This window comes from Pistacia vera, unplaced genomic scaffold (assembly GCF_008641045.1).
Source record: "Pistacia vera cultivar Batoury unplaced genomic scaffold, PisVer_v2 Contig250, whole genome shotgun sequence".
Taxonomy (NCBI): Eukaryota; Viridiplantae; Streptophyta; class Magnoliopsida; order Sapindales; family Anacardiaceae; genus Pistacia; species Pistacia vera.
In genome coordinates, this window is record NW_022196058.1 from 439258 (window position 1) to 457313 (window position 18056).

At 36.6% G+C, this 18056-nt stretch overlaps 2 protein-coding genes across 2 annotated transcripts; one reads left to right on the top strand and one right to left on the bottom strand.

Annotated features, from left to right (window-relative positions):
* Positions 1 to 9065: 9065 nt before the first annotated feature.
* On the bottom strand, positions 9066 to 11307 carry LOC116132380 (transcription factor MYB90-like). The gene is made up of 3 exons (XM_031418033.1): positions 11190 to 11307; positions 10970 to 11099; positions 9066 to 9722 (listed from the first exon to the last, which is right to left on the bottom strand). Exons 1-3 carry the CDS (start codon positions 11305 to 11307, stop codon positions 9200 to 9202), a joined length of 771 nt encoding a protein of 256 aa, XP_031273893.1. The 3' UTR covers positions 9066 to 9199.
* Positions 11308 to 12304: 997 nt separating this feature from the next.
* LOC116132327 lies at positions 12305 to 12997 on the top strand. The gene is made up of 2 exons (XM_031417979.1): positions 12305 to 12632; positions 12717 to 12997. The coding sequence occupies exons 1-2, from the start codon at positions 12305 to 12307 to the stop codon at positions 12995 to 12997; spliced, it is 609 nt and encodes a 202-aa protein (XP_031273839.1).
* Positions 12998 to 18056: the final 5059 nt, after the last annotated feature.

Genomic DNA, 18056 nt, shown 5'->3' on the forward strand with positions numbered 1-18056 from the left:
TCCTCTCCGACGAAGACTGGCATCTCGATTTTTCGACCAGCGTATTCTGGATGACGTCGGCCATCGATTGTGTTTTCGTCGTTCATATCTGTGTTAGGGTCCCCATTCTCCTCCTCCGTGTTGCCAGAAGTGTTCACCAGGGTTTCCGTCGAACCACCCCTTTTAGCTCTTCTAGTTTCTTCTTCATCCTTACGTCTAATCCAAGCTTGGATTTCCAGTAAACAGTCTCTCATTGTTCCCATGTCCTTCTCCACAACATCTAATCTGTTTCCATCATTGTTCCAACCATTCCCCAATCATCACTACGCTCTGATACCAACTTGTTAGAACCCTTCTATTTTCGTTAAATCCCCTCTTTTATTCCCACATGCAGAAAACTCTCATGCATTACAATTTCCAGAATTCAGATTTACTGCCATAATACACAAACACACTCAACCAAACATTTTGAAATTGTTCAATATTGATATTAATATTCATAAGGTACCAATACAATCTCTCAAGATTAACAAGTACAAGAGTAAGAATGACTAGAAAATGACAATAAGCAGATTTCCCAGAACAAAATTAAGAAGCAAGAAGTAAAAGACAATCTGCTGGCTTCGAGGGCTAGTACCTCCCCAACCCAATTCCCCTTTACTTCTTCAATGCCAACAATCTTCTCTGTCAACCCTTTTTACGCCTAACTTTCACTCTACCAGAATTATTCCATTTCCAATCCAAGGATGCCACCTGTTCCTCTAAGGATGTCACCTGTCCCGTGTTTGTTAAGTAGAAAAAGTGCCAAAAAGTGCCATTTTATCCTCTCTGCCCACTCTTTTTCCTCCTGCTGAAAACGTGAACCAGTGGGGTCTCATCAGAAAGTTTGTGTTGAAACCTGTGTCATTTCTGACTAAGTTATTTTTGAACTTCTATGCAACTTCTGCTTTGTATCTGTGGTACTAAATAAGATAGAATCTGAAGTCTTGAGCAAACTAAGTGTTAAGTTTTACAGAATCAGTTATATGCAAACACAAGCTGAAAGTGAGCTGCAGTTTGGTATGATGCTTTAGTGTTGGAAAAGATCTTGTAGATTTTGTTTGTGTGGCTATAGTGCAAAATGAGACAGACTCTGAAGTAAGTACATTAATTCTTAAGCTTTGAATTAAACACAAGCTGAAAATGAGCCATGAAGAAGTGACCAGCATTGTAGAAGCTTGAATTAAGGTGGAATGTTGATAAGCACTGAAGAAGTGATCAGAATTGTAGAAGTTTAGTTTAAGGGAGGATGTTAGGATATGAAAATAACACTGTTAGTTTACCCAGTTGACTTGTTAGTTGACTTGGATGGCCATTAGCAGTTATTGTTATATCTTGTTATCAGCTCATTCACTGAGCTTATATGTATTTATAAATTGTTGTAGCTTCTTTACTAAAAATGATGAAAAATACAATTACTCTATCCTGTACTTTTTCTTTGATTTTCGTTATTCTCTTGCAATTCTTGTTCTTCACTCTTAGAGAAGTAGATTTTATTGTCTTAATTATATCATTTCTTTATCATGACTTTCTTAAAGTGATTCAAATGAATTAGGAACTTTCCTTAGGAGAAACAAACCCACAAAGATTCTTCCAAAACAATCCCTTTACAAAACTAAGAAGAAACCCTTCCAAAATAGACAAATATTGCATTATATCGAATCTTCCTTCACTACAGTGAACTTGACTTCAATACAACAAATTATAATTCACTATAGCAATTTAGCTTCTAGAATTAACGAAAAACCTTGCTATCATGAACATGTAACAAACTAGATTCTCTATAGCAAATTAGGATCCAATATAGCGAATCTACTGCTGGACCAAATTCCAACTTTTCCATTTCACCAACTCTCAAGCAACAATATTCCCATAAAGCAAGCCACACATCTGAGCTTAACATATCTTGTCACTCTAGACACAATATAAAAGGAGTAAAGGACATGTTCACACCTAAGGTTCTGCAAAATGGCAAGTTCCCACACTTGGTTTCATAAATTCTAAATTCCCACCCTTAAATTAACAAAAAATTATTTAATATAACGGTCAAAGGATAAAGTGGTCATTTGCACAATGTTAAATCTAAAATGAAAATGAAAATTTTAAAATGTCCCTCTACATCTCAAATTTCTCTCACAATCACCCTCTCTCTAAAACTACTTCTCTTCTGTCACTTCTCCCTCCCTCCCTTAGCCACAACCTCCCATTTCTCTCCCTAACCAAAAGCCACACTCTTCTTTCCCTCCCTAATGCACAGTCGTCAAGCCTCTCACAATCGTCAGCCACTGCGGCCTAGTCGGTTCCCGTAACTCCACAATCTTGTGGTGAGTCATGACAACACAAGATGCATGGGTGTGCTTGCTTGCTTGCATGCATGGGCAAGTCTGCCAGGTGCTGGGTGCTAGGTGTGAGCGCGATGTGCTAAGCATTGGGCGCGTGTGTAGTGTGTTGTGTTCTAATTGGAGAGGGCTAGGTGAGGCATTTCTTTGAACAAGTGATGGGTGTGTTCTGGAGAGAAGAGGTTGTGTGATGGAGGTTTTTTGGTGACCAGTGTTCACACAACAACACAGCCAAAGGGGAAGGAGGATAGGGGTTTTCAAGTGGATTGTGGCGCAAAACACGACTATCGCATAGCAGTAGGCGCAGTTCATAGACGGCAAAAGGTGACTGAGGATAACCAGTAGGGTATGGATTTTGACGAGGAGAGGCTGGGGGTTCGAGTGGTAGTGACAAAGGTGGTTTCTGGTGTCAAAATTAACTGAAATTAGGCCAAAGAGATGGGAAAACTTATGAATGAGCAGTTGGATTCTCGAATTGTTTTAGTTTTTGGATCTAGGGTGTTTTGATCTGGGTTTGATATTGGTCATGGCGGCCTTGTAAGGGTTTATAGATGATAGTAGTGGAAACAGAAAACAATTTTTTTTAAATATATATATAATAGCCAAGAGATGGAATTTTATACTAACGGTTGGAGGCTCATTCAATTAATCTCTAAAAAAGTTTAACCAATCGATCTAAGCACAGGATTGCATGAACAATATCCACACGAAGGCAGGNGGTCAAAGGATAAAGTGGTCATTTGCACAATGTTAAATCTAAAATGAAAATGAAAATTTTAAAATGTCCCTCTACATCTCAAATTTCTCTCACAATCACCCTCTCTCTAAAACTACTTCTCTTCTGTTGCTTCTCCCTCCCTCCCTTAGCCACAGCCTCCCATTTCTCTCCCTAACCAAAAGCCACACTCTTTTTTCCCTCCCTAATGCACAGTCGTCAAGCCTCTCACAATCGTCAGCCACTGCGGCCTAGTCGGTTCCCGTAACTCCACAATCTTGTGGTGAGTCATGACAACGCAAGATGCATGGGCGTGCTTGCTTGCATGCGTGGGCAAGTCTGCCAAGTGTTGGGTGCTAGGTTTGAGCGCGATGTGCTAAGCATTGGGCGCGTGTGTAGTGTGTTGTCTTCTAATTGGAAAGGGCTAGGTGAGGCATTTCTTTGAACAAGTGATGGGTGTGTTCTGAAGAGAAGAGGTTGTGTGATGGGGGTTTTTTGGTGACCAGTGTTCACACAACAACACAGCCAAAGGGGAAGGAGAATGGGGGTTTTCAAGTGGATTATGGCACAAAACACGACTATCGCATAGCGGTAGGCGCAGTTCATGGACGGCAAAAGGTGACTGAGGATAACCAGTAGGGTATGGATTTTGATGAGGAAAGGATGGGGGTTCGAGTGGTAGGGACAAAGGTGGTTTCCGATGTCAAAATTAACCGAAATTAGGCCAAAGAGATGGGAAAACTCATGAATGAGCAGTTGGATTCTCGAATTTTTTTAGTTTTTGGATCTAGGGTGTTTTGATTTCAGGGTATAAAGTTTGGATTTGGGTTTGATATTGGTCATGGCGGCCTTGTAAAGGATATAGATGATAGTAGTGGAAACAGAAAACAATTTTTTTTAATATATATATATAAACCGAAATAGCCAAGAGATGGAATTTCATACTAACGGTTGGAGGCTCATTTAATTAATCTCTAAAAAAGTTTAACCAATCGATCTAAGCACAGGATTGCATGAACAATATCCACACGAAGGCAGGAACACTCACAATTGATTCAATTTGCTAGAATGAATCAATGCTCTAAGGATGATGTGAAATTGGGCATTCAAAATTGAAAATTTCTTTCAATTTTCTCTTGGTAGAATCAGCCAAGTCTAAGGGTTCTTCTTATAACCCTAATTTTAATTATGCTTATATAGCACAACTAATCCTATTCCACTCTGGAATAGGTTTACCCCTATTCTTTGGTGGAACGGACTAATTGGTATTTTAGTTAATTTTAATATTATATATATATATATATAATTTAATTTAATTTAATTTAATTCCAATATAAATTGAACACGGGCAACAATCTCAGCAATTTAATTGCATAGCAAAATTACCAAAATACCCTTTCATTTGAAAAGTCGAAAATTCCCTTTACATTATAAACCTCAAACTGCATTTTTATGTGTGTGATCCATAGGCTCCCTATCATGTTGGTAGTAAATAGAATCGCGATTTACAACCAACCAATCAACTCTTCATATGCAAACCAAGATTGGCCTCTAGCAAGGCATCATGACTACCCAATAGATAGGGATTCAACGAAATAGCTACTTGTCAATTGTATGGTTACCGTGCAATCTAATCATTTCATTATCCGTTATCTTATCAAGGTTGAAGCACAGAAATAATGTAACTTCAAATGATTCCTTGATATGTTGGTATTCAGTTATCGGACCAAGTACCAAATAAAATTGGATTTGAGCACTAACTGAATTACAGGTGACCATAGATTTACAGTCATTGTCATTTAACCGAACTGTTCAGTGAGATAATTTCTCCTATACCTAGAAGTGATGAATCATTTATTGATCTATCATTACCATATGTTAAGCTCGAATGTGTGGCTTGCTTGATGGGAATATTGTTCTTCGTTATTAGCCTTTTTATCTAGTGATCCTTTGTTTATGAAAACTTAGACCAAGAGAAAAAAATTCTCACAATGGTAGATGTCTTTCTAGTTCTTTTTAAAATACAATTAAAAGATTATTGATGTTAGTTTTTGGGCAAATGCCAACAAGTGATGGGACCCAATCGGCAAGTTTGAGGTTTGATTTTCATTTAAGGGGGATACATGATTATTTCGAAGACTAGACTTTGATTTTGGGCATGCGGCAACCTTCTTGTCTTCCACAGTGATTTTATTGAAAGATCCATATAAAGCTAATTAAGCTTTTGGAATTAAGAATTCTGAATCTTGAAGGCCCTCTATATATCCAATTACGGATATTTGCAAAACAGAGAACTTGACGATTATATAACTCCGTCACCCTTTCATCTTAAGCCTGCAGCAATGTGCACATGACATTAATCACAACTAGAACTACTAATTAATTGACCACTACCTGAATGCATGACGTTGTTTTGTGAATTTGATGAATCATCACAGGCGAAATGTGGCTGCCTTGTTGGCACCTTAAATGTATGTCTTTGTTGTCAACATAAATCTTCATGAGCTCGATACGATCTTGTCGAAAGCGGCTGTTCAATTATGGAAGGGCTATTTTGGACTCGTACAACTCTTGGTATATTTTCCTTTACGTGTAACTATCCCCACCATGTAAGGCTGGACTTCGCACAACAAACAAAAATGGAGGTGTTCCGTCCACATCACAAAAGGGATCACTGCTGATGAAATAATATCCGGAAAGATCAATAAAGATTCAGCAAATCTTTTTCACCTCTTTTTGGCAAGGTTTTAAAATCCGGCCAAGGTGAAACCCTACAAAGTGGACGGGTCTTAGGTTAATCGATTAAACCGATTTGACCAACGGGTCAAACTAATGATGTCAACATATAAAAAAGGTTTGAAATTTTGCAAAAATACCCCTAAAATTTCATAAGTCCCTATAAATTTGAAATCTTATAAAAACACCCCTACAACAGTTTGAGCTTTGATTTTTCTGACCAAATTCCAGCTCATTCCGGCGACCAAAATTTAATCTGAAACCACCACCTGAATCACCAGCCCCCACTCTAAAAAACCCCTTTAACCCCGACCTTGGTAGCCCTATGTTCGTCGATCATGACTCGTGTATCTCGCCGCGATTGGGTTGATATTTCCAGCCAAATTTCGGATGATTCTGGCATCCAAAATTTAATCCAACACCACCCCGTGAACCACCGACCTCCACTCTACAAAAGCCTCAACATAATTGTCGACGTATGCTCGTCGATCATCGTTCATAATTCTAGGGTTTAGAGTGAATAGTTTAATGTGATAACTCGGCTTGGCGAAGGCCTTATGTCCGTTCGATCGATTGAACCGATCGATCCGGGCCAACTTTTAAAACCATGCTTTTTGGCGAAACACCCTCGATTAAGAGATTACTCGTTATCAGCGTTGTTGATAATGCCGATGGTGTTGCCAGACTCTTTGTTCGGAGATAGCACTTACAGTCGTCGTCTAACGACTTGGCCAACCACTTCTAAATTTTTTTTTTTAAAAAAAAAATTAAAAAATTAAATAAAAATAAATTAAAATTTTAAAAAAATTAAATTTTTTAATAATTACAATTTTATTTAAATAATTAATTATATATTTATTCCAATGTTTGCATCAACCACACGACAATATTATATTTAATTTACTCTAATTCTATCTGATTCACTTTTATAACGTACTAAAAAATTAATTCAGTCTAGTAAGTGTGCTAAGTAGGGATGGGCGTTTGCCTCAGCCCCATGAGGAGCCAATCCGACCTGACTCGAATGGGGCGGGGAATCCCCATAAATATCAAGGATAAGGTCGGGGACAGGCTAGGGGAGGGGATTATGCAATCCTCAGCTCGGCCCGACCCGCCCCGGCCCGTCAACCCTGCCCCTGTGGAGCCCCGCCTTCTTTTATTGAGAATTTCTTTTTTCTTTGCGAGATTGTATATAAAATTATAGTTTAAATCATAGTTTTAAGTAATGTATCTAAATTTATGATATTTACTTTTACAATACTTTCTAATGTTTGTATTAAATTTATAGAAAAAATAATTTAAACGAGGGAGTCTAATAGTTAAATATATGTATTATTACTTTGTGCATTTTACAAAATAATAATACATGGCCCAAAGATAAATTTGATTAGATTATTACAATTTATTAAACCAATATAAGAATATACACAATTGCTTAACAACTTACAAATTACACAAATTCAATTATCCTTATAATTAATTAATAGGTCAATTAAATATGATGTTAAACTTAATCAATGTTGGGAGCTTGGGATAATGTGATTTGTCCATTTCACAAATAAACTAATTTTATTAGTTGTAGTGGAGATAGTGTTTTATGAATTAATTCATCAATTTACCTAGTAAATTATGTTAAAGTTGAATTTAATTATATTAATTTTGTGAAAAATTAATTAATTAACAGGACTAACTAAGCCTAGGCCTCTATACAATGGAATAATTAATCAATTTACCTAATAAATTATGTTAAGATTAGATATAGATATATTAATTTTATGAAAAATTAATTAATTAACAAGGTTGATTAAGCCTAATCAGCTAAGCATTCATATAATTAAATAAGTAATCAACTTACCTAGTAAATTATGTTAAGATTGAATTTAGTTATATTAATTTTATGAAAAATTAATTAATTAACAAGGCTAACTAAGCTTAAGTCTCTATACAATTGAATAATTAATCAATTTACCTAATAAATTATGTTAAGATTATATATATTATGAAAAATTAATTAATTAACAAGGTTGATTAAGCCTAATCGGCTAAGCCTTCATATAATTAAATAAGTAATCAACTTACCTAGTAAATTATGTTAAGATTGAATTTAGTTATATTAATTTTATGAAAAATTAATTAATTAACAGGGCTAACTAAGCTTAAGTCACTATACAATTGAATAATTAATCAATTTACGTAATAAATTATGTTAAGATTACATATAGATATATTTAATTATGTTCAGGGGAAAATCCCCACGGGATGAATTTCCCGTGAAGCCTCGTTGACTGGGCCGAGCCGGGATGGAGATGGGAGTGATTTCATCCCCTTGGGTCGGGGACGATCATGAGAGTTGTCCCCGCCAGTCGAGGATGGTCATGAGAGTGGATATCGAGGACAGGGAATGGGCTCCTTGGCCCCGACCTAGCCCGCAGCACCCATCTCTAGACTGCTAAGTACACCCTCATAGCTAGTGGCGGATCCAGCCACTTTTTGGCCCACCCTCAAATTTTTTTTTTAAATATTAATATGTAAATTTATATATTTTAGCCCACCCTAAAAAAAATATTAATGGACAAAAATAGTAATGTATAATAAATTTTTATTTTGGTCCACCTTAAAAGAAATTTCTGGATCCGCTACTGCTCGTAGCCTTGGACGATATGTACTGATCACATTCCCTTTGCCATGGCGCATGTTAATTCCTTGCTTCCTATATTCACACTTTTGATATTTTAATAATTAATAACTAATAATGGTTTTATATTGTTGGATTGCTATCATAATTCATGAACTACCCCTGCTGTAACTCTCATATCATCGATAAGTTTTGCGACTTCACGTAATTTCCTCACATGATATCCTTGGACGTTAACTCCGTTAATTGCTGTTAATACCAGAAGACATAATTAAAATTTTCACTAACTACAGACACGTGATCTTACTCTTATGACATAACTACAGACACGTGGTCTGACTCCACACTGCAAAACAAAACTGGCACTTTCAACTTAAAGCCACTTCAAGCAATGTAGTCAAAATGCCCACTTCTGTAATTTTGTAATTGTTTAATATATTTTTTTTAATTTTCTCAGTCGCCATATAACTGGGAAATTTCAATCAAGGGCAATTTACTAATTGTACAAAAAGTAAACATTTATTTTAACGGTAACTAATGGAACTAGGTTTATATATATACACACACAACTGCTACTGATAGGAAGTGACAAAATTACATATCTTGAATTATAGAAATTAATTGCATGCCGCACAAGGCACAACAGAACGAAGTAAATTACTCCACGTCAAAAGTAGAAAATAAATTATCATACACAAGAACATTTTGGGGCAACTTGATGCGATGAGACCTAGCTAGTAATCTTTAAGGACACCATTAAATGAACTTTTGTTGTTCTGTGTTGAAAAGATTCCAAAGGTTAACGTCAAGCCATAAATCAGTGGGCAAAGTCTGGCCTACTTCATAAAAAATATTGTTCTCTTCCCCCTTTGTTGTCCCCGGTGAAGAATTTTCCTCCAAAAGGTTTGCCATAGGCATAACCTCCTCTTCTTGCCGACCCGAAGAGCTGGAAGCACCTTGATCAAATTCCTTTCCACTTAACACGTTTTCCCACCACACACTTTCACTATCCTGTGGATCCAATGTTGTAGATGGCTGGCAGAGAGAATTGTCTTCTGATTGAACAGTGTTCTCAACAATACTTTTGTCCTTCAACCATCTTATGTTTTTGGAGAAGGCCTGAGGACGAGGTCTAATAATGTTCACAGTTCCAGTCTTTCGGCCCTTTTCTTTGATATATTCGTTGCAAGAAACAGTCTTTTTTCGCAGGTGCGTGTTCCAGTAGTTCTTCACATCATTCGCTGTTCTTCCTGGAAGCCTACCTGCAATCAGTGACCATCTGCACCAAACGATAAAACATTTGTGATAAGAGATCCTTTTACGTATATGTTTAACTTTATGGAATAATATTATTAGTTGTTTTGAGAGTTTTAAAATAATGTTTTCTGGATTATTATTTAATCCAAACTATTAATTATATATAAATAACACTATATATATCAAGTTCGTACACAAAGTGACATAACACAAAATGTATGAGTGAGTGAAAATAAAAGATCAATTCGTTAATAAAGAATGAATGAAATGTAAATTAATGAATAATACCACATCACTTTATATACTTGATTTTATATATAAACTTTGTATGTATAATAATAGTTAATATATATGAGGGTCGTGTGTGTATATATATATATATATATATATAGATTTATAAGGAAGTATATCAGTTGGCTTTTTGGAACCATTAATGAGAACGGAAAGTCTGTTAAAGTGACTTAAATAAGCTGTGAATGTGTACCATACCAACCAAAGTAATAGGTAGGAGCTGCCACGTCACTCTATGATAGAAGTAATATGGCTATCATCAACTTGACAGATTCAGGTTTTATCTGTGAGTGATTGAGGGCCGCACACCTATCCAAGCCCTACGTCATTTGAAGATATTTTCTAAGTTACCAACCAATGGGAGGCAAGGAATGATTTGCACGGCACCCACCCACTTGCGGATTTGTAATCATCACCTTGAATTCCTCTAATATAAATAGAGAACTCCCCCTCTCATTTTTGGGACTCTAATCCTGAACTCTTATTCTGATTGTAATTTTTATTTTCAAAGCAAAGATAACCCACGAGAAAGAGACTGACTTGATATTCTCTCTGAATATTTGGTTGTTGTACCTTTGCTCATTGTTCGCTATACGTGACCTCTTGTAATCTCTCATATATAAAAAAAAACAGTGGACGTAGGATTCGTTTTAAGCATCCGAACTACTTTAAAAATCTTATCTCTCGTTTATTATTCAGTCTTCGTATTTGATCATAATCATTCATGTGTAATTTCTAAGAGCAGCTTAGCACTTTGTATGTGCGAATTGTTGGTGTCAAAATCAGGCATCAACAAGATGTAAACAATATTCGAAAGTCGAATTTGATGGCAAAGGCAGAAAAGGGAAATAAAATTAAATTTAAGTCAAGACTAGGATATTAAAAACCCAGAAAATTATGATGTTTTCTCATGATTACAGCACACAAGTTACGAATAATAACAAAGTAGGGAACTCTTAGTTATTAATGATCACTTGCCTGTTGCCTAGCAGCTTATGGAGCCTCAAAATTAGTTCAACTTCATCTGCTTCAAATTCTCCTCTCTTGATATTTGGTTTGAGATAGTTCAGCCACCTCAACCTACAGCTTTTCCGGCATCTATTTAAACCTGAAATTAAGTTTAAGAAAAATCAGATTATGTAATTAAAATATATTATGTTGCATTTTCGAGAGGCCATATTGTAAAATGCTAAAATACCTGCTCTTAGAGGAATTTGATGCCATTTTTCTTCACCATATTTCTCAATGCACTTCCTCAGAAGATTATCTTCCTCTTCTGTCCATGCACCTTTTCGAACCCCCAAGGGTATTTCCATACTTACTGGGCAAATTAAATGTTATGCCAAACTGTTATACGCACGTGAACTTAAGAGAACTTCTTGTTAAATTTCAAAGCCTCCCAACGGCTTATAAATAGGCGCTTTTCCAGTTCTTGCTACGTCGAGGCTTCTAAAGCTATTGACGTTGCGTATCTTTTGTCCACAAGCATATCATATATTTTTTATATTCATCGTTCAGAAAATAATAGCAGTCTTTTCTCAACTATAAGTCAACGACTAATCCAACAATTTCGATCCGTTGAATAACATGGTTCTATGTACATTGTACATAGCGAAAGTTTTTTCTTACTACGATGTTGAATTTGAGCAGGATTTGAGATATATCAAGGACAAAATGATCATGGCAACCATTTACTATGTGGAATTAGGGAAGAATAATTCGAGTGAATTAGGTGTCCTGATCGTAAAAGCTGATGGTAAAAGAACAGTAAAGCTTTGAGCTAAAATTAGAAGAGAGGAAGAGAGAAAGACAGAGAACGAGAAAAATCTAGAAACAAAATTTCAGGTTTTTTTATTATTTTAACTAACTGACAAAATGTACAAGTGCTTCTCATTTATACAAAATGGAGCTGAAGTCAAGTTGGGAGTAACTAACTAAGCTGTGAATAATTGATTGTATAGTCAAACGTTGGTCAACTATCAGTCTTACTAACATCGTCCCTTAAAGTGGACATCCATAAGACACTTTGACTACCTTGCTAACTGTTGACCAAAGCTAAAATGAGTGAAAGAGGGTAAAGTTATAAATTCCACTTCCACTTGTCCCTGTAACGGTGTCGTTTTGACTCTCTCTCATTTCATATAAAAGAGAGCAGTCTTCCTTTTGTATCAATTAGCAAAAGCAGAAATAAAATACTATTACTCAGATTTTCTCTACTTCTTTTTTCTTTTCTCTTTGAATCTCTCATGGTATCAGAGCTGAAGACACACGTCTACAGCTAAGAATCTTGGCTCTTTGTTTCAAAAAAGTGTTATGGAGAAACTGGCAAATCTCAGCTCAACTCAGGTTTCAATTTTTTCGTCCACTTTGCAAGTAATCACACCGAAATTGACCAAAAACAACTACAAGGACAACTATAGGTTCTGGCGATCTCAAGTTCTCTCAGCCGTTGGAGCTCATGAACTAGAAGACCATCTAACAGGTTCAATTCCATGTCCTGATCTTATAATTGTCTCTGATAATGATAGCTCAAGTCAATCAAGTGAAACCCTAACTAAGGAAAAAATCAATCCAGCTTATGTAGCATGGAAGAAGACTAATAAATTTCTTGTTACTTGGCTTCTTGCGTCAATCTCTGAGTGTATGTTTAGTAATATCTCTAAATGTCAATTTGCCACTGAAATTTGGTATAATCTTTAACATGAGTTTGTTACTGACTCCAAAGCAAGAGCACTTCACCTAAGGAATTTACTTCAAACTACTCAGAAAGGAAGTATGAATGTTAGTGAGTTTGTCAAGAAAATGAAGAGTTTTGCTGAGAATCTGTCGGGAAGTGGTCAAGTGATAAGTGATGAAGATCTACTTCAATATGTGTTAGATGGCCTTGGGCCAGAGTTTGATGCTGTCGTAGTCAATCTAACATCTCGAATTGAGTCTAAATTTGACTCAGTGTCTCTGCAAGAAGCTCAATTTCTGCTCCAGAAATATGAGATGAGACTAGAGTAAGTTTAATAACGTTGATTTTCGAAAAAGTTCAGTGCATATGGCATCTCTCAGTAATCCTAATGTTTCACCGTTGCTGTCTATTGGTACAAAGGGATCTTTATATCCTAATGATGTTGCTAGAGGTCTCCACACAATGCACAATGTACCTGCTCTAACGAATACTCTGCCTCTAGCACCAGTTCATTCTTCATGAAATTATTCATCAGCTTACTCAGCTTATCCATTAGCACCACCTGCTTATTCAGCTCCAACTTATCCAGCCTATTCCTTCCCTGTTTCACACACTGATTCACTTTTTCCCTCTGCACATCAGGGTCATTTTGGAAGACCTATTGGTCCTGCCTTTCCAATTTATAGAGCATCTGGTTATAACTCCTTTGGCGGAGGTCGAGGCAAAGGTGCTAGCAGAGGCAAACCAGTGTTTCAAGTATGCAGCAAAGTTGGCCACACAGTGGCACAATGCTATCATAGGTACAACTCAACCTATAATGGGGTTCCACCTGCTCAATCTCAGTTTGGTGGCACTCCTGCTCAATCTCAGTTTGGTGGCACTCCTGCTCAATCTCAGTTTGGTGCCTCAGCAACTCAGTATGGAGGTCCTCATCCTCAATTTACACATTATGGGGATCTTGGTTCTCGCTCAAGTTTTGGACTTACTGGAGGTGTTTCATTTGGGAACAATCTGTCTCATGGACAAGGACATCATGGTGTCTCTTTCTCCTCCACTCAACAGCAACCTTCATCATAGTCTAGCCTTCCTATCCCAAGCCAACAACTAAACTCACCCACTCCTAACCAAGCCTACTTTGTATCCCATTAAAATCCATCACTAGCTCTCAACTCTCTCGTCCTTATGCCTATTTCAACCAACACACCACCTGATCCAGCCTAGTACATGGATTCAGGAGCTACTGATCATGTTACTAATGATCCCCATCACTTGGTAGCCAGCAGAAACTATGATGGTACTGATCAATTACAAGTCGGTAGTGGTGAGTCTCTTAACATCTCCCATGTTGGTTTTTCTTTATTACCTAGTGCTTTACACTCTAAATGCTTGTATTTAAAAAATGTTCTATGTGTACCTAGAATAACTAAAAACCTTCTTAGTATCTCAAAATTTACAAAAGACAATAATGTGGTAGTAGAATTTAACTCTGACTACTGTCTTGTTAAGGACAAGGATACCAAAACAGTGCTTCTACAGGGAGGTCTTAAAGCTGGCTTGTATTAGTTGCACGTTCCTTCTAATTTGCCATCTTCTCCTGTTCCTGTTCATAATTCACCTAAGTACATTGAGCAACTAGCTCCTAACAGTCTGCATCCTCAAGTCTTTAATTCTGTACTAGATAACATGAATCTTACCTCTAGTGTCATTCCTGAATGCAAATTGCCAAATACTGATGATAATTGTAACTTGGGAACCATTGATTTCAACCCACAAGCATGGTCCTTCGATAATGTCTCTAGTTGTAATTCCAATTCAATAAATAAAACTGTTCCTGATCACAATGTTATCAATAATAATTCTGATTGCAATCATGATGATTGTCTTGTGCTACATTCTGAATTGTCCAAAGTTCATGCTAATCATTATGACTATGATTCTAATGTTTGCACTGTGCTATCTTCTGAATTGTTATCTGCTCACAATAATTATAAAACTGACCATACTAATGATTCTACTGTGTTATCCTCTAAATTGTTACATGATCACATCAATAATAATTCTGGTCAGATCATGCAGCTTAATGTGTCATTTGCTTTACACACTAGTAGCACTACTGCTGATATATCCCTTTGGCATAATAGATTAGGTCATCCTCATACTAAGGCTCTTCATAAAATCTTGTCTCACATTCATGTCAAATTCACAGAATCTGCCTCTTCCTTGCCTTTTTGTGATGCATAAAAATTAAGCAAGTTACATAGGAGTAGTTTTCCTCTCTCACAATCCAGAGCCACTCAACCCCTTGAACTTGTTCATAGTGATGTTTGGGGACCAGCTCGAATTGCATCTATTGAAGGTTTTAGGTATTACATCCATTTCATTGATGATCATAGTCGCTTTACTTGGATATTTCCTTTACGAACAAAAGCTGAAGTTAACTCCACATTCATTAGTTTCACCATTTAGTTGAAAGACAATTTAATAAAAAACTCAAGTGTTTGCAATCTGATCAAGGGGGAGAATATAGAGGTTTAGTGTCATATCTTACTAAAGCTAGTATTGCCTTTAGACATTTTTGTGCTTATGTACATTAACAAAGTGGGAGAAGTGAGAGAAAACATAGACATATAATTGAAACTGGTCTTACTTTACTTGCTCAAGCATCCATGCCATTGCAATTTTGGTGGTTTGCCTTTGAAACTGCTGTCTTCTTAATAAATAGAATAACATCTTCAGTTTTGCAATTTATCTCACCTTATCAAGCTTTGTTTAATAAAATTCCCTTGTATGCTTCGTTAAAAGACTTTGGTTGTGCATGTTTTCCCTACTTGAGAGATTTTAGTAAACACAAACTAAATTTTCACTCCTCCAAATGTGTGTTTGTTGGTTATAGTCTCATTCATAAAGGGTATAAATGTCTCACTACTGAAGGAAAAATCATTATTACTCCTAGTGTTCAGTTTCATGAAACTCAATTTCCATTTGTCACAGGTTTTCCTAATGGTTTTCAGTCTAATATTCATAAAACCTCTAGTCATACATCTTCTTACACTTCACCATCCAGTTATCCTTTTGTTTTTATAAACTATGCAACTAATTCAAGCGGCAAAGACCCTTCAACAGTGCCCTGTTCTTCACCTTGCACTTCTACAACAGTTGGTAAGCAAATTCCTTACTCCACTGCTCCTGTTTTCAACAAATCTCCTGGTTTGTTACATAATTTTAACTTTGCCTCTGTTTCACCATCTTTATCCACCTCCCAAACACAATCTCACAAATCTCAAACACAACCTACACAACCTCCTATATGTACACAATCTCACAAGTCTCCAACACAACCTACACAGCCTCCTATATGTATCTCAAATTGTCCAGTTAATCCTCTAGTCATGGATCTTACTTGTTTTCCATCTATACCTATCAAATCCATGCCCTCAACCACTTCAACTCAATCCCAACTTCCTCTGCCTCGTGAGAACACTAACTGCAGTCTTGTAATTGATTTGTCATCTTCTCAGTTTCCTACTTCCCAATCACATCCTTCTACCACTACATCTACAACATTAAATACACCAGCCACCTATCCCTCATCTGCCAATATCCATCGCATGATCACCAGAGCTAAACTTCCTGATCAAAATAAAGCCAAACCTGTTGATCTAGACAAAACTGTCCTAATAGTCTCCATACCTTCTTCTATTCAACCTGAACCTACCTCAGTAAGTGAAGCCCTTACTTGTAAAGAGTGAAGAAAGGCTATGCGTGATGAGTTCACTGCCCTTATGAGAAATGAAACATGGAGTCTTGTTCCTAAGACCTCTAACATGAATATTATTGGGAATAAGTGGGTTTTTCGAACCAAGTATCATGCTAATGGTTCATTACACAAATATAAAGCCCGTTTAGTGGCAAAGGGCTTTCAACAAACCCTTGGTTTAGACTACTTTGAAACACTCAGTCCAGTGATCAAACCTTCTACTATTAGGATCATCTTTACTCTTGCTGTTTCCAAAGGATAGGATATCCAACAAGTTGATGTAAACAATGCCTTTCTCAATGGTATTCTGAGTGAAACAGTCTATATGAGTCAGCCTGCTAAGTTTGAGCATCCTCAGTTTTCTTCTCATGTATGTAAACTTAATAAAGCCTTGTATGGTCTTAAACAAGCACCGAGAGACTGGTTTGACAAACTCAAGCAAGCTTTGTTGAATAGAGGATTCCATAATTCAGTTTCAGATCCTAGTCTCTTTATTCATAAGGAAACAAATTAGGTTTTTTACATCCTCATTTATGTAAATGATATACTTATTACTGGATCCGACAATGCTTCTATTTTACAACTTGTAGTAGATCTAAACAATGAATTTTCTTTAAAAACACTTGGGTCTGTGAGTTACTTTCTCGGTTTAGAAGCAACTAGAAATGCAGAAGGTATACACTTGAAGCAAACTAAGTATATTGGTGATTTGTTGATCAAAACTAAAATGCAAGATGCTCATGCTTGTCCAACTCCCATGGCTACTGGTACCAAGCTTTTCTCCCCTGATAGTGAGTTGTTCAAGGATCCTAGTCTATATAGAAGCACCATTGGAGCTCTACAATAGTTAACTTTGACAAGACCAGATATAAGCTTCACAATTAACAAGCTCAGTCAATTCCTTCAAGCTCCAACTAAACTTCAATGGCAGGCCTGCAAAAGGGTATTATGGTATCTTAAAGGCACTCAGTTTCATGGATTACAATTCAAACCAGCAGTTGCCCTCTGTGTTGAGTGCTATACCGATACAGATTGGGGAAGTAATCTTGATGACAAGAGGTCTACAAGTGGGTATTGTATTTACTTAAGAACTAACCTAATTCAATAGAGCTCTCGTAAGCAAAAAGTTGTTGCCTTGTCCTCAATAGAAGCTTAATACAGAGCCCTTGCACAAACTGCAACTGAATTACCTTGGTTAGACAGCCTATTTTTTGAGCTAGGAATTACATTAACTGCCACTCATGTGATTTGGTGTGATAATCTTAGTGTAGGAGCTTTGGCAGCTAATCCTATATTTCATGCTACAACTAAGCACATTGAAATAGATACACATTACATCCAAGATCAGGTTCTAGCCAAGAAAGTCACAGTGCAGTATGTTCCATCAAAATTGCAGATTGTTGATGTGTTAATGAAGTCTTTGTCAGTAGCTCAATTTCAGGAGTTGAAACAGAAACTCAATGTTGTTGAGGTGAAGATTTTTGCTGGGAAAGTCTTAACTGAAACCTGCTCTTTTCTTCTACTATGAATTTTGTGTGCTTTTATCTGAATTGCTGAATTTGAGAATTGTTGTGCAAAGTAATTGATTAGTGGTATTCTGTGTCAAATATATTTGTTCTGTAAGTACTTAA

What these genes read in the sequence shown, in the direction of transcription:
- LOC116132380 (XM_031418033.1), bottom strand. Translation starts at nt 11,307, where the DNA reads ATGGAAATACCCTTGGGGGTTCGAAAAGGTGCATGGACAGAAGAGGAA. An exon ending in TCAAATTCCTCTAAGAGCAG is followed by an intron (nt 11,100 to 11,189) that starts GTATTTTAGCAT and finishes ACTTAATTTCAG; the next exon opens with GTTTAAATAGATGCCGGAAA. An exon ending in CATAAGCTGCTAGGCAACAG is followed by an intron (nt 9,723 to 10,969) that starts GCAAGTGATCAT and finishes CGTTTGGTGCAG; the next exon opens with ATGGTCACTGATTGCAGGTA.
- LOC116132327 (XM_031417979.1), top strand. Translation starts at nt 12,305, where the DNA reads ATGGAGAAACTGGCAAATCTCAGCTCAACTCAGGTTTCAATTTTTTCG. An exon ending in TCTTGCGTCAATCTCTGAGT is followed by an intron (nt 12,633 to 12,716) that starts GTATGTTTAGTA and finishes CTGACTCCAAAG; the next exon opens with CAAGAGCACTTCACCTAAGG.